The sequence below is a fragment of the Zosterops lateralis genome, assembly GCF_965231275.1.
Source record: "Zosterops lateralis genome assembly, chromosome: 26".
Taxonomy (NCBI): Eukaryota; Metazoa; Chordata; class Aves; order Passeriformes; family Zosteropidae; genus Zosterops; species Zosterops lateralis.
The window spans coordinates 202,343-223,679 of record NC_139786.1 but is presented as its reverse complement, the minus strand read 5'-3'; the positions used below and the strand labels follow the sequence as shown (position 1 = coordinate 223,679).

The window sequence follows — 21,337 nt, the reverse complement described above, 5'->3', positions numbered from 1 at the left end:
CAGGTCTCCAGCAGCACTGAAAGCTCCTGCAGTTATGGCCTCATGGTTCCCATGCTGCTCCTGCAGTAGATCCCAGGATGCTTCCCAGGAGTTTGGATTGCTGGTGGAGCTGCCGTGCCACCAGCTTTCCCGAGAGGACCAATGGATATCAATTGTGATAACAGATTGCTCCAGAGTCCTTGCATTGTTCATGTCAGAAATAAGTTTTATTTCTTTCCAAACTCAAAATACCACCTGCAGCCATAAAAACTCCAGTGCACCCCCCACCCCCAAACTCCCAAACATAATTGACCAATCCAGCCTTGTCAAACTTCACAACAATACATTTCAGTGGGAGGGGAAATCTTTCCATGTGGTACATGATAGAATTAATCTCTGCCCTGCAGTTCTAGTTAGCCAAGGAAGATAACTACGATGATAAAGTTGTATACTGGCCCTAATTTAGTGAGATATTTTCAAAGTTGTCCTTAAAATACATAATAATTCCTAGTTATGACTTAGAAACTACAGAAAAGGTACAAGGGGCTGCATTCTGCTCTGTTTCCCTAAACTGGAGACTACAATAAAAAACTGGGAACTTAAAATAAATAATCTGAACATCCCTAAGTCTTTGCCTCTCAAGGCAAGCAAATCAAGGTCCTAATACTAATGTGGAACCACATTATTGTGCATATGGTCTTCTGACATTAAGGTGAGTATTTGTCACAAAATCTATTTATACAGGTGCCTGAAACACATGGATTGAGAGGATGCTGCAGCAGCAGGACCTGCCACAACCAGGCACCTCTTGCATTCACCCAACAGCTTCAACAAAAGGTCCAGAAGCCACTCAAAGATAAACAATTTCATCCAAAATAATTGCACTAGATCCAACGCATCTCCTCAGGTCAGGTCACAAACAAGAGGCAACATTAGCAGGGCGAAGAATGGAGGACTGTGCTTTGGCCCTGGGTCTCCCCTCTTGTCTTTTGTTTGTCACAGCAGGTGATCTCTGAAGGAATTTTGGTTTATTCTGTCACTCGAGCCACTTTTCTTTTTGAAATGTTTTCTTCGGAACAGTCAAGTTTTATCTTCATTTCCATGGGGTCATCTGCATCATCTAAAGCGAGAAATAAAGAAGGGGGTGGAATGAGATGAGCTTTAATGTCCCTTCCCAGCCAAACTAGGCTGAGGTTCCATGTTTTACTGTGAAAGGATTCCTCTGAGCTCAGCACAGGCCCCCCGGGATTTCAATTTTAAGAGCACAGGTGCCACAAGTGACACATCTGTGTGACCTAATTAATTAATTACTTCAGGCTCAGCAGAGTCTGAGTGTTGTAGCCTTACCTGATGACCACTTATCAAACCCTATGGTTTGTTAACCATAGAGTTAAGTAATGCAGAAAACCATGCCAAAAGGCAAATTTCTTGGAACAACTCACCTGTCCAGAGCTTTGTGCTCAGTGAGAATCTCAATCACTGCTATGGCACAGGGCAGATCATGGTACCAAGGACAAACAAGAATGTTCTTGTTTACAAGAGGCACGGGCAGAGCTGCAGAGATTTCTGCACCTTGTAAACACGCCCAGCCAGCCTGGGGCTGGAGACTCAGGGCAGGTGGTTTTGGGAAGGCATCTCTGCAGCAGGCAGGAGGATGCTCCAAGGGAAGAGGGAAGGAAGAAAAGGCTCACACTCTTGTTCTTGTACTTGGGACAGCGTTTTAACAGTAAACAGAACATTTGGCATGATGTTGGTATCCCAAGAGGAAAAGCATCCTGGAAAAGCCCCCAAAGCCAAGCCCCAGAGCCCTGGGTTCCTGGGGACAGCCTGTGGGGTGCTGCAGCACCTCTCACCTCTGGTGAGCTGGGCTGTTCTCTGCTGCTCCTCTCTGACCTGTTTCATCAGCTGCAGGTTGTGGTCACTGGCTTCCTTGTGGTTCACCATGGGGAAGGGGTAATCCTGACCTGGCAATGTGGAGACAGAGATTTTACCACACTCAGCAAGGCCATTTTCCCTGGATTTGAAATACTCCCAGCTGTTCTTAAATGGAAGTGCCTAATCCTCTCCATCAAAGAGAAGAGCTTCCACTTTGACATAAGAGCCTTTAGACAGGAGTTAAAGCACAAGATGTTCTGATACTATTTAAAGCAGCCAAGCATCCAAGATGGATAAATTCAAAGGCAAAAGCGTGGAGTGATCCAAGAGTTTTAGAACAAAGTTGAGGCAAAAACATGTACTGTGAAATGGAACTCAAATTAAAAAAATGTTAATGGAGAATGAACAGAAGGAAGGCTAATGGATTCATCCATTTTCAGAAGATAAATGGGTTATGTTGTCAGTGTGATGCTTCCATCTCATATACGTTTATTTTGGATAGTTACCAGCAATCCTTAGCAAGGAATGTGAATTAATTACCTATGATACATCCTGCTTGCTTCTGCTCATCCTCAGATGCTGTCCAGGGCTCATAGATGTACTTGGAGGGAAAGTTCTTTAGTACAGGCAAGTATTTCCTACAAAACAGGGAAATGTTCTAGTCAAACATTTCAGAAAGAGAAGCCAGGCTGGTGATCAAACATGGTGCTGGGAGGGAACAAGTGCTCACGAATGCAAGCCCTGCTCAGCCACCACTTGGAATGACAAGTATCTCTCTGTCTCCATGCCTCACTTTCCTCATGTGTTCAACAAGACCATTGCTAGGAGCCCTCTTTAACAGCTGCATGTTCCAAACTGATCCAGTTCATCGGCTCCTGCTGCCAGAGGAGCTCGGGAAGCTTTCAGGGAGTGTGGAGGGAGGTGTCCCCTGACCTGATGTAGTTGCCCTGGGGGTCTGTGCGCTTCCCGAAATGGACGGGGCAGAAGATCCGCGTGTACTGGTGGAAGAAGGCACTGGCTGACAGCCACATCCAGTTCCCAGCATTGATGCTGTAGTCAGCATCTAAGAGCAGCTCTTCAAACACCTGCACATCCAGGATGGGAAGAGAGAGAGAGAGAAACACTCCTGAAATGGCTACATTGCAAAAACTAGACAAAACCAGGCTGGGAGGTGAAGGGTGGGGGTTGCTGCTGGGAAGGACAGCACTGTGGGGCCTGGGCTGCCTCCCCAGAGTATCCTGGGTTGCAGTGTAGGATGTACAAAGTATTTATTCTATCTCCATGAGCTGTTGGAACCAGGTGGGGTAGTGTTTTCCCAGGCCCCTCCTTTGGGCTCTTCTGCTGAGATCCACAGGAAAGGGCAGAACTAAACTCTGCTCTGCAGAACCCTCCACTGCTAGACTCGGGCTGTGCAGGGTTTCTCAGGGCCAGGCAGAACAGAGGAAAATAAAAGCCAGCAGTGAACCTTCATTCCCTCTTCCCAGCTGATCCAGAGGTGCCCCCGTGTCAGGAAGCAGGCGACAGCGTGCCGGGCAAGGTGATGGATCCAACCTTCCTGGCGCAGCTGGGTCATGATGGCGTCGATCCACGGGAAGCCTGTCTGTGCCTGCAGCAGAACAGGAACATCAGCCCTCCACTCATACACTGCTTTCACAGATGGTTTGGGTGGGAAGGGACATTAAAGCCCATTCCATCCCCTGACATGGGCAGGGACACCTTCCACTATCCCAGGCTGCTCCAAGTCCTGGCCCACCTGGCCATGGACACTTCCAGGCAAGGTGCAGCCACAGCTTTTCTGGGCACCCTGTGCCAGGGCCTCCCCACCCTCACAGGGAGGAATTCTGTCCCAACATCCCATCTAACCCTGCCCTCTCCAGGCTGGAAGCCATTCCCCTCCATTCTGTGACTCCATCCCTTTTCCAAAGTCCCTCCTCAGCTCTCCTGGAGCTCCTTTAGGCACTGGAAGGGTCTCTAAGGTCTCCTTAGAGCCTTCTCTTCTCCAGGCTGAACATTCCCAGCTCTCACAGCCTGTCACACCACTGCAAGTCCCCCTCAAACCACCAGCAGGGATCAATCAAAGAAGAGGAAAGCTCCAATCTCCAGTGCAGCTGCTGTGGCAATGCCCCTTATTACCGTTTTCCATTTGTGGAGCCTCTCTGCGTCCTTGTGCCAGCAGATCTGGAGGCAGATGGGGTTCCCAGCCATCTGGGTGAAGTTGGGGGTTGCTGAGGCTACTGTATAGAAGAATTCCCTCCACAGCAGCTGCCCTTGGAGCGACACTGGTGGCAGTGAGTGGTGCTTTGCCTGCAAAAGGCACAAGGTGACAGCTTCAGTTCATACACAGCATTGAAGTCTCACTCATTTTGTGATTGTCAGGCCTATAAAATAAAGATTAATCTGACTACAATACTGGTTTCAAGGCACTTTAGTGTTCAAGTCAAGGAAATCAAAGAGCTGAGGCAATGCTGTCTGGCCCAAAGCAAAGCCAAACTGCCAGACCTCAGTGTGACATCAAACATTCTCCATCTACCTTCCAAAACAGTGTCACACTGGGATTTCTTACACTAAGGATGTATTTATTAACACGCTAACTGAACTGAGGTGGCTCAGCCATGTCTCAAAAGATAATCTTAAGATAGAGGTAAAGGAGGACCTTGGTTTTCTTGGGTTGATTTCAAGCTCACTTTTTCTTAAGAATCAAACAAGATTTCAGAAAGTGGTTTTGGATTATGCTACAATTAAAACTTGTCTAAGACAAAGCCAGTTGATTTTGGGCCCCCATGGGCAGGGGACACCTTCCACTAGCCCAGGTTGCTCCAAGCCCTGTCCAACCTGGCCTTGGACACTTCCAGGGAAGGAGCAGCCACAGCTGCTCTGGGCACCCTGTGCCAGGGCCTCCCCTCCCTCACAGGGAAGAATTTATTCCCAACATCTAATCTAAACCTGCTTTTTTTCACTCTGAAGCCATTCCCTCTTGTCCTGTCACTACAGTTCCTGATGAAAATATGAATTTAGAATACGAATATCCTGTTTCTAAAACTTAATTGGGAAGGGCTGCAGACATTCACAGGTGTTTCACACAACACTCCACAGATTTCATGGGACACTGTGAGAAGACATTTACCAAGCAGCATTTTTTGATAGACCAGGTCACTACCAAGACAATCCAAGTGTTAAATCCTACCTCCCATTCCACATGTCACAGTTTTGGGTTTGCTTACTTAGGACCAGTTATTTTCTTACCTGAGCATAAATGTTTGACAACCTGTAAAAAAATGTCCGAACTGACAGACAGCCCAAACTGAAATAGGGGCTCAGGCCCGTGGTGCTTGGAAGCAGCGAGTTTGGGATTGTTCTTGGTTTACTAAAACTTGTCACCCAGCCCTGAAATGAAAACAGAAATTTGGGTTCAGGCAGCACAAGACAACACATGTCCAGTAATAAAGAGAGGAAAGCTCTGGGAATTGGCTTCACTATCACAGGGGCTTGTTTGATATCGTGCCTGGAAAACACTCCCCCTTCCCAGAAATCAAGGAGACAAAAGCCAAGCCCAAGCTGCCACCCTTCTCCAAGCAAAGCTGGACACTGATCTCAGCCCACCCGTGTTCCCTCAGGGCTGACCTGGTCAGTCAAGTGCCGCTCCAGGCGCTGCAGCCCCTCGGTCTCCCCTCCCCTCCAAGGGGAAAGGCTCTCTGGGGAAATCTTCAAATCCACAGGAAGGGGCACTCTGTAACACTCAGCTAGGTCCGGGTCAGGGGCCCTACATCTCCTGAGGTGAGAGAGAAAACTCTTTCAGAGGAGCAACAGGAGCCAGGAGAAAGAGGCAGCCCTGTCCATGGCACACACCAAGCCTCCTTGATCACAGTCCAACCAAAGAACAGCATGAAATCCCAGGCTGTACTCTCTTGGGGGAGAAGAGTTCATCCTGAAATTGCTCCAGGGAATTCTAGCCTGAACTGGGGGAAGAGGAACAGTCGTACAGAGTTACAGTGCTCAGAGCAGTCAGCTGCACCCACAGCTCAGACCCTTTTTAGTTCCCATGCCCTACACAAGGTTTAGAGGCAGTTCCTCTCTGGTTGCCCTCAGCTGTCACATCCATTCCTAGGAGGGACCCAAGAGCCTCCTCAGACCCTAAACCCAATTCTAGTGCTGCCTCCAAAGGCCATTCCAGCTCCTGTACCCCCAAGAAGTTGCTCTGGAGAGGTTTCACAGAATCCCAGACTGGTTTGGGTTGGAAAGGACATTAAAGCCCATTTCACTCCACCCCCTGCCATGGGCAGGGACACCTTCTGCTATCCCAGGTCACTCCAAGCTCTGTCCAACCTGGCCTTGGACATTTCCAGGCACGGGGCAGCCACAGCTTCTCTGGGCACCCTGTGCCAGGGCCTCATCACCCTCACAGGGAAGAATTTCTTCCCAACATCCAATCCAAAGCTTCTCTCTTTCAGTTTCAAAGGGAAGGAGGCAGATCCTGGGGAACCCTGGCTGCTCTTTCCTAACCCAGATGGGGGCTCCCCAAGCTCACACCCCTCAGCAGCCCCACCACACCTCCTCAGCCTGAGCTGCCAAGGCTTCCCAAGGCCTCTGCCCCCCATATGGCTGGAAGAGCAGAAGTTTGGTCTTTCTTACCCCCTGGAAAACACAGATGAAGAGAACCCAAGGAAATGCTGGTGGCACAGGATTTCTCACAACCCACAAATGAACTCAAACATCAACAGATCCTTGTACTTACCTGGACAAACCTCAGCTCAGCCCTGCTGCAGACACCTACAGAAGTGGGACTAGTGCAACTCTCAGAGCACTGATATAGCTCAGGCCTGCTGGGAAGCAGATGAACCACTTATCTCCCTCCAGCATTATTTTTAAAAGTCCAAACAAGCAAATTAAGCAAGAAAGGGAAAGACACAGTGCTAGAAAAAAACATAGGAACTTATATATCCCAGTGCTTACATGAATCTGGTCAGACTGTCTGAGGACAACATTCAGGAATTAACAGGACTCCCCAAGATGGGAAGATCCAAGCCTGGGTTGTGGCACTGAGCTGAGGCCGTGCAAGAGGACCCTGACACTGAATCCCAAGTACTTGCAGACCCATTCCAGCTCTCTCCTGTCCCCGTCTTACCTGCCTTTGGATCACTGACCTCTCCTCATGCAGAGCTAAACACAAGACATCCTTGACTCTGAGCTTCTTCTCAAGTCCTGGGAGACACGAGCTCAGTCCCTCTTTCCCATACAGCAGAGAGGAGGAGAGATTTAAAGCCAGGAGAGAACAGTAGGATTATTCCACTGAACTTCCTGTGTAAAACAAACTATAGTGGTTCATCCAATTCCTATCCAAAATCTTGAGAGGAATGTAGAGCATGCCTTTGAGTAAATTCCCCAGGAAAATTCTCAGGAGTAAATTCTCCTCTGTAGGAGTTTGACATCTCTTAAAAACTTTTCTCAAGGTGTCATGCAAAAGCTTAAGATTTTCATGGAATCACAGAACCATTAAGGTTGGAAAAGACCTTTGAATCACTGAATCCAAACATTATTTTGTGAGGTGTTCCACATGGTAGTAAATCTACTACACAAATATCAAAATATCTGCTCTCCCCTCCCAACAAGAGTCACATCACCTGTATATAGAACCAATAACCCTCCATGCACAGAAATAAAACAAGGAAACATCTAAAATGCCTCATTATCATTTGGGTCTGGCTCTTCTTTTGGACAGAGAAAGAGGACCAGCAATTCCCAATCACTGGCTGGTACTTACTGGAAGTCTTCAGCTGTGAGGTTTCGGACAGGCACCTCAGGGTCACCAAGCAGGGACAGAATGTGAAGGAACCTCTTGTAAGTTAATGGGGGACTCCCACCATTTAGGTCCAAAATCCTTAAAAAAAAAACCACAACAAGATCTCTTTTCACACAACAGAAACCAAGGAAAAAGCTGGACCTGACAGTGGACAGGAAAGTGACATCACAGGCTATAATAACTCCATTAGTGCAACTGAATGTGGAAATTGCAGGTTTTACAAGTAAAACTCCCCTGGGTGAGTATACATCTATCCCAAGAGCAGCTTCTCAGGACCTAAGACAACAAAACTGGGATCAGGATTCCAGCCATGGCTTCACCTGCACACACAGCCAGGACACACAGGGCACGGTGAATTTAACTGCCCAAAGGGAAGAAGTTAATCAGCTCTTTAGGCTGAAATCCTAAAACCTGTGCACAATCTCTGTGTGTTACTTTCTTGGAAGGAACAGAAAAGTTTCTCCAGCAAACAGCACCACGTTCACTTCAGACAGTCCAGTTTTCTCCAAAGGAAAAACCAAGACATTTGGCCTTTTCTCTTCTAAAATGACCTCCCTGGAAACACTTGTCACGTACCTCTGTGTATCATACAGGCTGTGGCCCATCAAGGAGAGCACCTCAAAGCCCAGCTCTGCCCCCAGGCGCTGGATGTTGTGCTCCATCTCCTTGTAAAACGGCTCCATCTCCGCATCCAGCGTCACTTGTGTGATATTCCACTTCTGGACGTGATCCCTAAGAACGGTCTCGTACTCCCCTTGAATGACCAGCAAGCAGGAGCCCAGCTGGCCCAAGTTTTTGTGGAGATCCTCCAGAGACTGGAGCAGGAAGTGCCAGCGCAGGGCCCCGATGTGCATGGAGGAGGTGAGGAAGGCCCTGTCCAGGATGTAGACAGGGTACAGGGCCTCCGAGGACTCCAGGGCAGCCAGCAGCACAGGGTTGTCGTGAAGCCGAAGCTCCTTCCGGAACAGGTGAATGGTGCGATGCTGCATCCTGGCCACAGGGGGAAGGGATCCCCTGGCTCCCAGGATACCAAATTCCTATAAAGAACAAGGTAAATTAACAATTAGAAAGAGAGCTCCAAAAAATCCTCTGCGGTTTTTATCGCAAACTTCTTGCTTTGATAGGTTTTCATGAGAGAGAAACGCAGGAACAAGACCAATCCTCTCCTCTGGCCCCACCATTCTGCAGCAGGATCACGGCCCAGCTCCACAGGGAATAGTCTCTGCCCCACACCACTCACTCAAATCCTTAAATTAAATCTCTCAATAAAATTACATCCGAATAACACTCACCAGAAGGAAGGAAATCAAAACAGATGGTACTGCCAGATTTCCATTTAGTAGACAAACACTTTTTAACCCCACAGATGTGGCTGTCAGCAAACCCTCTGGAAGTCATCAGCTGATTTCGAGGAGGAGCAATCAGCTCATCAGAGACCTGGTACAATACTCCCTCTGTCAGGTAATTTTAGTAGGAGACATCTACATTTATGGATTTCACAGAATCCCAGACTAGTTTGGGTTGGAAGGGACATTAAAGCCCATCCAGTTCCACCCCCTGCCATGGGCAGGGACACCTTCCACTATCCCAGCTCACTCCAAGCCCTGTCCAACCTGGCCTTGGACACTCCCGGGCATGGGGCAGCCACAGCTTACCTGGGCAACATGTGCCAGGGCCACACCACCCTCAAAGAGAAAAGTTTCTTCCAAGATCCCATCTCACCCTGCCCTCCGGCAGTTTGAAGCCTTTCCTCCTTGTCCAAAGTCTCTCTCTAGTTCACTGGAACCCCTTTAGGCACTGGAAGGGGCTCTGAGGTCTCTTCTTTTCCTCTCTAGGCTGGACATCCCCAGCTCTCCCAGCCTGCCTCCAGGGTGTGATAATAACACAAAACTACTCTTGATTCACACATTTATTCCCTTTTGAACCACTTCAGCCGAGTTCAGAGGGCTGGCAGGAGTGCCGACCTTGGGCTGAAGTGGCTCAGGGCACAGTTTGGGAAGCAGCTCCCAAGCTCTGGCTGCCCTGTGCAGGACAATGGGCTCAGCAGATGTGGGGAAGCAAAGGACGAGCCCAGCTGCCACCTCGTGTCTGCGCCCAGCCCAGCAGCACCTCCTAAACTGCCCTCCCGTGTAAAACTGGGAAAGCTCCATGCCCACCTCCCCAGGTGGGTCCCCACCTGCTGCTAATTTCAAACCTTATTCCCAGAGGAGAATTAAGAGATTAGGGATTAGCAAAGAACCAAACAATAATCCCTGATCCAGCTCAGCTCTTCCAGCTCCACTCATCCCCTCACCAACGGCCGCACCGGGCGACTCAGCCCTTGTTCCTGCTCAACCCACATTCAGCAGCTTTTCCATAAATCTGATTTGCTCTCTGCTCAAGCACACGCACCAGCAACACCCCGACAGACCCGCTTTGTTACACCCCCCAGCAGGGCCCCAAACTCACAAACACGGGGTGCAGCCCAGGCAGGACGGGGCAGTGTGGGGTGCTCCTCCCCGCGCCCCAGCCCGGCACCGCCCTGCACCCACTTCCTGGAGAACCGGAAAAACAGGGCGACTGCTGCTACTCAGGGGACAGCCCAGCTGGCTTTTTGGGTATTAAACCATGCAAAGTGTGCTGGAAGAGTCTCCTGCGCCCTGTGCAACTGAGGGACTGCCCCTGTCAGGGGCTCCAAGGCCCCCACAGCCTTTGGGGCTGTCCCCAGCCTTGTCACTCCTTGTCTGCAGAATCACCCCAAATCCAAGCCCATGATGCCTGTGGGATCATGCTCACCCTGTGCCCCTTGGTCTCACACAGCTGGGACTGCTCTGAGCCCAGTGCCCCACACAGCCCATGGGATGGCCCCAGGATATGTCCCCAGGCTGGGACCCATCCCATCCTTTCCAGGGATGGCATCCCTACAGGAGCAGTGGGGAGCAGGATCACCCCACAACCGGGACTGGGCACAGGGCAGGGGGGCCCCAGGCCATGGCCTGAGTGGGCTGTAGGGTCTGGGTCAAGGGCAGCTCTGGAGATCCCACTGAAGAGGATTGGGGGAATCAGAGCTGGGGGGAGAAGGATTTTATTAAAAGAGGCTGGGAGAAGAAGCAGGGGCTGAATCTACCAGGGAGGGAGGGAGCCGAGAGCCAAAGAGGTGTCAAAGCTGAGTGAGGAGCTGGGATCCCCCACTGGGTGGGGAGGAATGGGGAGGAGGATCACCCGTGGCCATGGGTGGTGTCAGAAAGGAACTGGGCTCTAACACACTCCTGCCATGTCACGTGGAAAATAATGATTTTTTTTTTTGCATAAATCTGGTTCCATAAACCAATTCTCCATACTGACCCAGACTTGAGGTGACTGTTGATTCCAACCTCTAGGTTCCTTCCCCTGCTTGAATACTTTAGGTGATAAATACAGTACTGGACACAGTACTTTGATGTAAGAAAATGGAATATTGAGTCAGACAAGGAACTCAGTCCCAAGCCCATCCAAACGGGGCTTGACTGGGGCTTCCCCTGCGGCGGGTGGAGAACCACCCCCGAGAGTCTGTACCCTGGGGGACGGGGCAGAAGGAAGGTGTGGGGGACTGGCTGAGGCTCCAGGACCCCTGCCCAGGCCCCTCCGACGGGCGGGGTCGGGAAGTGGCGAGGAGGGAACAGGGGAGGGCGGCCCCTGTGCCAGCCCTGCAGCAGCTGGGGCGAGTGGACCAGCCCGGCCTCCCACCTCCTCCCTGGGCCTGCCTTTACCTCCTTCCCCACGGCCTTTGGCGGCGGCGGGCGTGGCGCCGGTTCTACACCCCACGGGGCCGCTTACACAACGCGGTTATGTAAGGACCGCTCCCAGCAGGGCCGTGCCCGCGGTCCGCGGAGGTTTAACGCGGCTCAGGGTGGGAGGATCCCACAACTGGAGCATCCCAAAGCCGGGGGATCCTAAAGGGACCCGGAGCGGCCCCGGCCCCGCTCCCGCCGCCCCACAGCGACCCCAGGCCACGCCCCCGCCCTGAAAGGGGGAGGAGCTTGTGGTCCCGCCCTGGAAAGGGGCGGAGCTTGTGTTCCCGCCCGCAGCGCTCACCCAATAGCAGCGCCCCAATTTAATTAAGGGGGCGGGGCTAAGAGCCAGTTCAGACCAATCAGCGCCCAAGCGTCCGCCCGTTGCCAAGTGACAGCGGAAGTCCCGCCCCCGCCGCGCGAGGGGTTTGAACGGCGGGAGCCTCGGTTTGGTCATTTTGTGAGGAGCGTTAATTAGTTAAGTGAGGAGGTAATTAATGAGCAGAGAGAGTGGAGGCCGTTCCGGCGGGATTGTGTGAGGGCTCTCGGAGGGGTGATGGTATGGGCGGCCGTTCCTGTCCCTGAGGAGTGGGAAGGGAGGCGTAGCTCTTGTCCGTGTGAGGGGGTAATTAGACTGAGGGGTAAATAATTAGACTGATGGAGGGGGTGGAACGCTTCTTCAGCGGGGATAGTTAGGCTGAGGGCACAGTGAAACTGAGGTGTGCTCGGGCCGGGCAGTCTGTGTGGTGTTGGCGGTGCCTGAGGGAAGGATGAACCCGGGAGGGGGCAGTGAGGCCTGGGTGGGTGTCCAGTCCTCGGGGTGAGTGATCGGGGCTGTGGTGGGTTATCGAGCCAGGGCCCTCTTGAGGGGGACTGGCGGGTGTTCCCGTGTCCCTGTCCATGGGCACTGGGGGACAGAGTGGATCCCTGCTTTGGGAGTCTCAGGGGCATTGCTGTGGGTTGGGCTTCAGACCCGTCCCTGAAGCAGCTTTTGGGTTTCCCCCGCACAGGAAGGGGAGATGGGGCCTTTGGGCAGGAAGGGGGACTGATGGTGGCCCCAGCAGGGCAGTGGGTACCTTAGCCATGAAGGGACACGGGTGGTCCTAGGGCAGATGTCACAATCCCATCAGGGGTTTGGAGCCTGGCCATGGCCTCCCGGTTCATCAGGGTTTGTTAAACCCCAGGGTTTATTAGAGTCATCTGGAGACTGAGGGGATGGATTATAAAGGGTTTCATGCCCCTTCTCTGGGTACAAGAACAGCTCCAGGAACTGACTCAGCTTCTCTGTGACTCTGGTATCACATCAGGAAAACAGCTCAAAACCCAGGTCCTCAGCCAAAAAAACCAAAATCTCAATTTAAAGTGGTATTTTTGAAAATCCAGGTTTGCCAGGAGTGGAACTTGGTCTGGGAGCTGCACCCCCATGCAGAGAACAACACGGCTGACGAGGGAGCTCTCGCTCCTGGCCACAGAGCCCCCTCCAGGCATCACCTGCTGGCAGAACGGGCAGCTCGACAACCTGCGGGCACGTACGTACCTCGGGGGCTCCCAAAGGCAGGGCTGCCTTGCAGTTTGCTGCTGGATCTGTGTGCTTTGGGCTTTATAGGCTGTGTGGAAATGTTGGGTTTTAGTTCTCTTTAAACGTAGCTTGGCCTGTGCCTTGGCTGGTCTGCCATTAGTTTTGGTTGCTGGGGAGTGGGACTGGTCTTACATAAAATGACATTTTTTATTCCTGGATTCTCCCCTGTGAAGGGAGTGAGCCCTGGCAGAGGTTGCCCCTGGCAGAGGAGCTGTAGCTGCCCCTGGCAGCTGGGAGTGCCCAGGTTAGATGAGGAGCACACTGGGATAGTCCTGAAACTGGCTGGTCTTTAAGGTCCCTCCCAACCCTTAACATTCTATGATTCTGTCACCTGAGCAGCTCTGTAACTGTGGGAGGTACATGGAGACTGCTGGACAACAAGATGACCTTGAAGGTCCCTCCCAACCCAAACCATTCTGTAATTCTGATTTTGAATGTAATTCTTGTATTTTCGTCTTGCTCCTACAGAAATTTTAGGAGGTGTGGACACACCATATGAGAAAGGAATATTCAACCTGGAAATCATAGTTCCTGAAAGGTAAGTGGGCAATAGGATCTAGCTGGATTAATTAAGAAGGAATTCTCCCCTGTGAGGGTGGAGAGGCCCTGGCCCAGGTTCTCAAAGAACCTGTGGCTGCCCCATCCCTGGCAGTGTCCAAGGCCAGGCTGGATGGGGCTTGGAGCAGCCTGGGATAGTGGAATGTGGAGCAAAATGCACTTTAAGGCCCCTCCCAACCCAATCCAGGCTGGTTAAGCAGTTGGTGTAGTCTTGCTTTAAATATGAGTAAACTGATGTAAGGTATTTGCTGTAAATGCTAACATGTGAGTCTTTCCTTTATCTTCTCAACAAGGAATTGAGACTCCCTTTTTAAGGAATGCAATTTTTCTAGTAGCTGATACATTTATTTTGCATTGAACGTCAAAAGATGTGTGATTAAAGACCTAAAAGTGCAATGATAAGATTTTTTTGCCTCATCATACTCTCTCAAAGCTTTCTGGAAAGAGCTTGTTCATCAGTACACTTTCCTATGTTGTTCCCTTGTGGAAGGCTGTCCAGGGAAGTGTTAGTTGGACACAGCTGGAAGCAGCAAAGGCAGAGCACTGCCTCATGTAGGCTGGGAGGAGAAAATTATGGCATTGCTTGGGTGGCAAAAAAACCTGGGCCTATAGATATAACAGTAGCTTTTGTTTCTTAATGCTGATCCCTTCAGGTACCCGTTTGAGCCACCAAAGATTCGCTTCCTGACCCCCATCTACCACCCCAACATTGACTCTGCTGGAAGGATTTGCCTGGATGTTCTAAAGTTACCCCCAAAGGTAGGACAGTGCTTGTGTGTGGGTAAGTGAGCCCGGGCAGGATAATGAACTCCTTATCTTCTTCTTGTAAAAGCCTGATTGAATGTCTCTTTGCTCCTGACTCATTTACAGGGAGCAGGGAATGAAACTTTGAGTGGCATCTATTTTGTTAGAAGCCAGAACATGATGGTTTTTTGTTCCATATAAGGCTTTAAATATTGGAGTCAAAAGGTATTAAAAGGTGTGAAAATGAGTTTCCCCAGCACAGCAGAGATGTGCAGGATGCAGCCCATAGAATCATGGAATATCCTGTATTGGAAGGGACACACAAGGATCATCAGGGCCAAGAGCTGGATTTGCACAGGACAAGCCCAAAGTCCCAGCGTGTGCCTGGGAGCTTTGCCCAAATGCTCCTTGAGCTCTGGCAGCCTTGGAGCCGTGACCACTGCCCTGGTTGTCAGTTTGGCTTCCTTGGAGCCTTGAATTGAGAGTAGGTCTGGTGTTACGTGGGGCATGAGGTGCTGGAAGTCCCAAGGCAGCTGTGGGCAGGCTGGGTTGAAATGCTGTGGGTTCTGAGGTGTCTCTGAGCTGCCATGTGCTGGTTTCTCTCTCTGAGCTGCTGCTCTCATCCTGTTTCCTCACAGGGTGCATGGAGGCCTTCCCTGAACATCTCCACCCTGCTGACTTCCATCCAGCTGCTGATGGCAGAGCCCAACCCTGACGACCCTCTCATGGCTGATATCGTACGTGAGCTCCTCTTCCTCTCTCCTGGCCTGGGGAGGGACTGGGGGGCTGGAGTTAGGCTCAGCTTCCACTTCACTCACTCTGGATTGACACGCCAGGAGCACGGCCTGACCTGCATCAGCTGGGGCATCTCTGGGCTTCCCTGGGGCAGCTGAGGCCAGAAGAGATGGTCAAGGTCTTGTCTTCAGGCCTTTATCTTCAGTGCAAATGGCAGCACAAGTTCTTCAAGCAAACTAAATGAATTTTGCACTTCATGGTTGTTGTGGTTTTAGTCTGGTTTAGGAGTCCTAAAGCCAGGCTTGGTCCCAGCTTCTCTGTTACATGTATTCAATCAAATCTCTCTTTGTCTTCCCTTCCCATTTAGTCCTCGGAGTACAAGTACAACAAGCAGCTGTTCCTGCTCAACGCCAGGGAGTGGACTGAGAAATATGCAGGGCAGATGAAGGTAAGGACCATGCTCTGCTCACCTGGTGTAGCTCCCTCCCTCTTGGTCTGCAGTCCTTTTGTCTCAGTTTTCATTTCACAGTTGCTTTGTTCTTTCCTTCCTCCCCTTCTGCTCTATGGTTTGGATCTGTATTCAATTTCATTATATTTTTTAAGCTCATTACATTCTCTCCTTCCAATTAAATGTGCTCATTCACTAGTAACTGCCATGCTGCTCAAGGAGGAGGAGGGGCAGCTGGATAAATCCTTAGGGATCCTGCAGCCCTGTTCTCTCCCAGCACTGTTCCCTGTCCTCCTGTGCCTGATGCCCACCTGTGCCTGTTCTCCACCTCCCCATCCATTCACTGATTGGTCTCCCTATTCCCTGAAGTTCAGCCTTCCTCCCATTATCCTTCCTCTCTTCCTGCCTCCTTTCCTCTCTGTCACCTCACCAATGAGTCTTGTAAAAATGAAATCACACTTAAGCAGATCAAAACCTCTGCCCAAAAATCAGTTACCTTTTCCCTTCCCTAGGTGCCTTCCCTCTCTGCACCTGATTTGGGTAACAAACACCCTTTCTGGGGCAGGGATATCTTCCCTGTGGGACCCAGGCTCTCTGCTGCAGCTCTGAATGCATTTACAAGTTAACTGGTTGTCAGGAGGGCACAGGGTGAAGCCATCCCTGCAGCAACACACAGCCCTGGAGCAACCCAGCTCATCTATGTGTGTTCTACTGCTCTGCTCAGTCATTATCTTGCTCTCCTGTCATATCCCCCTTCCTAAAAATCACACAGTGAGAGCAGAATAACAAAGGCTTACTGCCTAAGAGCCAGAGTGCAGTAGGCTCTGACCTTGGTGGAGCACAGGGCATTCCAATGGCTGTAAAATTAAATTATTCACAGCTCTTTTATTTCTTGGGTCATCACAGGCTTCCAAGCCTTTGGAAGAGAAAATCGTCCAAAGTGAAACAAGCAGCAGCAGCAGTGAATCGACCACGCAGAAAAGAAAAGGGGTTAGCATCAGTAGGAAGGAGAAGAAATCCCGCCCAGATTCCTGAGGGGGTTTTTATCTCTTCCCCTCACACAGGTATTAGCAAAGAGTCTGCCTTTAAAAGGCTGCACCAGCTTCGGGTTTCTGTTTCCTTGGAGTGTTATTTTTTTGCAAAATGTTCCATTATATTAATAAAATATAAAACTTTAATTTTTATCTTTTTTTCTATTTTGTTGAGTGGAGGTTTTGGAATATTTAAAAGAAAAGGTGTGTTGATGTGGCACAGACTGATTTTTGGTAGCAGGAGTTGTAGTCTTACAACTCTGGCTCTCCAGAGCAGTCTGTTAAGTTCCAGTTAGACCTTTTAGGGTAACCTGGATGGTGTCTTGGCTCTGTTGTGACTCCAGGAGGTGGCCAGTGACAAGAACCAGCTCATGGCAGATGAGGAAGAGCCCAAAGGATTCCCAGAGATCTAGGAGGATGGATGTGGAAGAGCAGGATGTCAGCGATGTGATGTGCAGGGTAAAGAGTACAAGAGGATTGGGCTAAGGAGGGCAATTCTTGGTGCTTCCACAGATCTGAAGATGAGGGCTGGCAGCAGAGCCCTGTAGGAGGAGTCAGGTGCTCTGCAGGTTTCCTGCTGGGAATTTAACCCGTGTCCTGTCCCTGCTCCCAGAAAAGCGAGTCAGGCCCATCTCTGGAGCAGAGACAGGACTCAGCAAGGCTCCCAGTGCCTGAAGCTCAGTGATGAGCTGATCTCTGCTGGGGGAGGAAAGGCTGTGTCCTCAGCTGCTCCCAAAGCCCCAGGCATATCCTGTCCCACTCAGTCGAAGTTGTAGTAAAGGCAGAAGGCGAAGAACATGGCAAAGATCTGGAATGATGGAGGTGGGAGAGGGTCAGGCCTGGCTGTGGTTGGAAGCAGAGAGGGGCTGGAGGATCCCTGGCCTGAGGCCATCCCTGTGCCCCTCCAGGGGCCTGGGCCAGCTGTCCTGGTGCTGCACGGGGACACCAGGGTGAGGAGACCCAGAGGGAGTAAAACAAACCCTCCCTTGTTCCTCAACCTGCCCCATCTGCAGCAGAGAGCAGGCTCTGTACCCCGAGACAGAGCTGAGCCTCTCTGTGCTCTCCTTGCCCACCAAGCAACCCCCCTGCCACAAAGAATGGACACTCTGCCTGCCCTGTCCCCGACCCCCGTCATTACCTCAATGCCCAGCACAGCTAAGCTGCAGGTCCCAGGGAGGGAGATGTACCTCTGCAGGGTCCTGCCGAAGGTAGAGAAGCAGCCCTGGGGCAGAGAGAGGAGGGAGGGGTTTTCTCATGTTCCCCTCGGCCACACAGAGCCCAGAGGGGGACTGGGCTGCAGAGGGATATGGGGGGTCCCCTGTGGGGCAGGACAAGCTGAGGACTTTAGGAGCCACTGGGCTGTGGAAACACAGCAGGAAATGTCCCAGGCTTTTGTCCCTTGTGCTCTGCTCCATGAGCCTGGGAAAGGGCAAGGCTGGGACAGGGACACAGACACAGCAGAGCTCTGCAGTACCTGCTCGTGGATGTAGCCAGGGCTTCTATCCTGGCACTGCTCCCAGCCCAGGAGCTCTCCCACCTGCAGAAGCCCATCCCGGGCACAGCATGCCTGTGGCCACGGCATCCCTGGGTGCAGCTCCTGGAAGCGGGAGCCATTCCCAAAGTCTTCGGGTCCTAAAACACCACAACAGGAGAACTGGAACAGAAGGGAAACACCATCACTGTGGTCACCTTCGGTGGATCCTGTGTGTCCCCCCAGGAGCCTCCCAGCTGCTCACCGTGACCATGAGAGTGTTCCAGGCTGTGGAGAAGACCTCAGCACCCTCGTCCCCACCATAGTTCCTCTGCAGCTCAGACAAGAAGTGCTCAGGCTGGACCTGTGGAATTGGTGCCAGAGCTGGGACTGTTCCTCTCCCACCCTACTCAGCACCAGCTCCTTTTGAGGGAAATTGAGCACCCAGTGGATCCCCCCTCACCACCTGCTTTGTGGTTTGTGTTGTGGTGCTGATGACAGAGGTGAGGGCGTGTCCCTGCCCCAGCCCCAGTCACCTGGTGGACTCTGAGCCATGGCCATGGTGTGACAGGGGGGACGGTGCCAGTACCTGTTTCCAGTGCACCAGGAAGAGAATGGCCCCAACGAGCTGCATGAGGAAGACAAGGCTGACGAGGATGAAGAACTGGAAGGCAGCAGGTGAAGGATTCAGAGACCAGCCTGATCCCACAGGCAGGTTGTTCACATTATCCCTGCTCTCCTCTGGACCAACCCTGCCTGTGCTCTGCGTCCCTAAGAGCAGGAATGTGTGTGCAGCTCCAGGGGACAGATGCCACATCTCTGACCACTGTGGCTGCAAGGCAGGGGTTAAAAACAAGCACTGTCTGCAAAGGGCTGGGGATGCTGAAGAATTGAGGGTCTTGGTGCTCAAATAGGCATTTCTGCCCCTCACCAGCAGTGGGGTCATCTTGGAAATGCCATGTGGGACAAGCCAGTGGCTTCAGAGAGAACTGACCCCACTTGGTGGCTTTATAAATCCTCTGGGCTCTAAACTGAAACCCACAAGGTGGGGATGGGACGGCAGGACATGTTGAAGATGAGGAACGACCAGCTCCTGGCTCCTCCAGGAACACCTGCATCCCCCAAAACCCTCCAGCCCGTGACTCCTGCCCCCAGTGCCCCCTGCCCACATCTTGCAGCCCCTTCCCACCCACCTTTCCCCCCTCACCAGCAGCAGGAGAGGGCGGCTCCGGCGCAGGGCCCCACAGCAGCCCAGGAAGCCCAGCAGGGACAGGGCGATGCCCACAGCCAGCAGCAGCCAAGCCCCTGCGCTCAGCACAGCCCTGGCAGCCACGATGTCCTTGAAACCAGCCGGGTCCACGGCCACCCAGACTCCCATGCCTGCCAGGCATGTCCCCCCAGCCTGCAGGGGGAGGCCAGGAGATGATTATGGGATCAGAGGATATCCAGAACTTGGCCCCCTCCCTGGGAATGGATATCACCCACCCCGAGCCAGACAAGTCACCCTGTATGGATGGGGGATGCTTCAACCTTTGGTTCCCTCCCTGGGACTGGTGTCACCCACCCCTGAGCCAGCTGGAGTTGTCGCTCTCCAGGCACAGGTTCCCTCCACCCCTGCACCCCACAGGGCCCAGATGGACTCACAAACACCAGCACGTTGAAGATGAACATCAGGTACTTCATGCAGGTCAAAACACCCATGGAGACACCAGGAGGGGGGACACAGCAGAGTTTGTCCCTGTGAGGGGAGAGCAGAGCCCTGGCCACAGCCAGTCCTGACTTGTCCTGGACCCCCTGGCTCCAGCAGAATGTGGGGGGATGCAGCCTCCCTAAATTCCCAGATCATCTTCTATCCTCACCACCTCCCATGACATCCCAAAGAGCCCCAAATCCGTGTCCCCTCCCAACCGTATGTCCCGTTCAAACCCTTCAGTCCCCAGTTGTGTGTCCCGTCCAAACCTGTATCCCCTCTAAATTCTGTGTCCCCACCAAATCCTGTGTCTCCCACAAATCCCATGTCCCCTCCAAACCCATGCCCTCTCTAAATCTTGTGTTCCCTTCAGCCCCCACCCCACTCACCCTGCAGGGACAGTGGGCGACCCACTGGGCAGGTACCTCCGACCTTCCCTGGTGCTGCCAGCACCTCTACAACATCACAAAGGTTGGAAAATCCCTCTCCCCCCCCCTCTCACTCCAGCAGCCCCCGAGAAATCCCTTCCAGCGGCGGGGCCATGAATGATTGATGGGGAACAGGATCCACCTTTGTGCTGCCGGCGGCCGGGAGTCTCCAGCTCTTGTCAGCCAAGGAAATTAAACCTGTGGGCAGGAAAAATGAGCCGCCCCTCCAGGACGGGGGTGACCGTGGGCATTGATTATTGCTGTGGCCAGTTGGGGAAGCCCCTCAAAGGCCCTGCATGGGACCCGTGGGCAGGCAGGTGGTGCTGCAGGGGCTGTTGGGACACAGGGACATCCCAGATGGATGACAGGGTCTGTTGCCCCTTGTTGCCGACTTTAGGAGCTCTCTAAACACGGAGTCATGTCAGAAAGGAAATATTATTTATATTGCACCAGGTAAAAAGAGGAAGTTTCCATAAACCAAGCACACCGAGGGGTAAAAGGTTAAATACAGTAAAATTTACACGAACCTGCCTATCTAAAGCATATTCTTCACCTGCCTAACGCATATTTCTTTTGGTGATGTGCCTTTACTCAATGCTCGAAACAAAAATTTTTTTTTCTCCATTACAGCATCTTCTGCTGGAGAAGCTGAATTACGGCAGTTACGTTTGCAAAAGGCGAGGGAATTCCTCCAGCGGGCGGATAACTCAGCTGAGGACGGTGCCTTTGCCGGTGCCGGTGTCATTTCGGTGTCACCGCAGCCCTCGGGGCTCTGTCCCCCTGCAGTACTCCCCAGGTGCCGGCAGGAGGCAGCCGAGGGCGCCGACACAGAGCTGCGCGCCGCGGCCAGAGCGTCTTCCGCCGGCACCGCGGCCAACTGGCTCGACCAATCGCAGCCGGCGGCGGCCAGCGGGGCGGGAGAAAAGAGAGACAGACGGTCATATTGACCAATCATACAGCGTTTTCCCCAGGAGGGGCCCTGTGGGGGCGCGGCCCCGCGGCCGGAAGCGGCGCTGCGCGTTCCCGTTCCCTCAGCGTTGCTTCCGGCGCCGCCGCCGCCGCCCGCGGGATGTAGCGGCCGGTGAGGGACGAGCGGGGGTTCGGGGTCCGGACACCGCCGGGGACGGGCGGGCCGCCGCTTCCAGCGCTCCAGAGAGAGCCCTGCCCCCGCCCCCGCCGGCCCCGGTAACTCTGTGCTTCTTCCCAGCCAGCGCGGCGGCAGAAGGACGCGGAGGGACCTTCACCGGCCGCCC

At 52.5% G+C, this 21,337-nt stretch overlaps 2 protein-coding genes across 3 annotated transcripts; one reads left to right on the top strand and one right to left on the bottom strand.

Moving 5' to 3' along the window:
* Positions 1–221: 221 nt before the first annotated feature.
* On the bottom strand, positions 222–11,416 carry LOC310919170 (cryptochrome-1-like). 2 transcript variants are annotated; one of them, XM_083878379.1, is made up of 11 exons: positions 11,380–11,416; positions 8,228–8,688; positions 7,613–7,729; positions 5,476–5,623; positions 5,098–5,238; positions 3,988–4,158; positions 3,320–3,460; positions 2,788–2,939; positions 2,395–2,492; positions 1,833–1,943; positions 222–1,099 (listed from the first exon to the last, which is right to left on the bottom strand). In XM_083878379.1, exons 2-11 carry the CDS (start codon positions 8,638–8,640, stop codon positions 1,008–1,010), a joined length of 1,584 nt encoding a protein of 527 aa, XP_083734505.1. In that variant the 5' UTR covers positions 8,641–8,688; positions 11,380–11,416; the 3' UTR covers positions 222–1,007. The 2 variants fall into 2 exon arrangements, with proteins under 2 accessions (XP_083734505.1, XP_083734504.1); XM_083878378.1 differs by lacking the exon at positions 11,380–11,416 and adding an exon at positions 10,100–10,162.
* Positions 11,417–11,832: 416 nt separating this feature from the next.
* Positions 11,833–16,578, top strand: UBE2T (ubiquitin conjugating enzyme E2 T). Its single transcript, XM_083878625.1, has 7 exons — positions 11,833–11,959; positions 12,784–12,929; positions 13,448–13,517; positions 14,191–14,296; positions 14,920–15,018; positions 15,384–15,464; positions 16,371–16,578. The coding sequence occupies exons 2-7, from the start codon at positions 12,824–12,826 to the stop codon at positions 16,497–16,499; spliced, it is 591 nt and encodes a 196-aa protein (XP_083734751.1). The 5' UTR covers positions 11,833–11,959; positions 12,784–12,823; the 3' UTR covers positions 16,500–16,578.
* Positions 16,579–21,337: the final 4,759 nt, after the last annotated feature.

Coding starts and splice junctions, on each gene's coding strand:
- LOC310919170 (XM_083878379.1), bottom strand. CDS start 8,640: ATGCAGCATCGCACCATTCACCTGTTCCGGAAGGAGCTTCGGCTTCAC. Junction 4,159..5,097: donor TGTCAAACATTTATGCTCAG/GTAAGAAAATAA, acceptor TGCCTTTTGCAG/GCAAAGCACCACTCACTGCC. Junction 2,493..2,787: donor CCCCAGGGCAACTACATCAG/GTCAGGGGACAC, acceptor CCTGTTTTGTAG/GAAATACTTGCCTGTACTAA.
- UBE2T (XM_083878625.1), top strand. CDS start 12,824: ATGCAGAGAACAACACGGCTGACGAGGGAGCTCTCGCTCCTGGCCACA. Junction 13,518..14,190: donor GAAATCATAGTTCCTGAAAG/GTAAGTGGGCAA, acceptor TGATCCCTTCAG/GTACCCGTTTGAGCCACCAA. Junction 15,465..16,370: donor AATATGCAGGGCAGATGAAG/GTAAGGACCATG, acceptor GGGTCATCACAG/GCTTCCAAGCCTTTGGAAGA.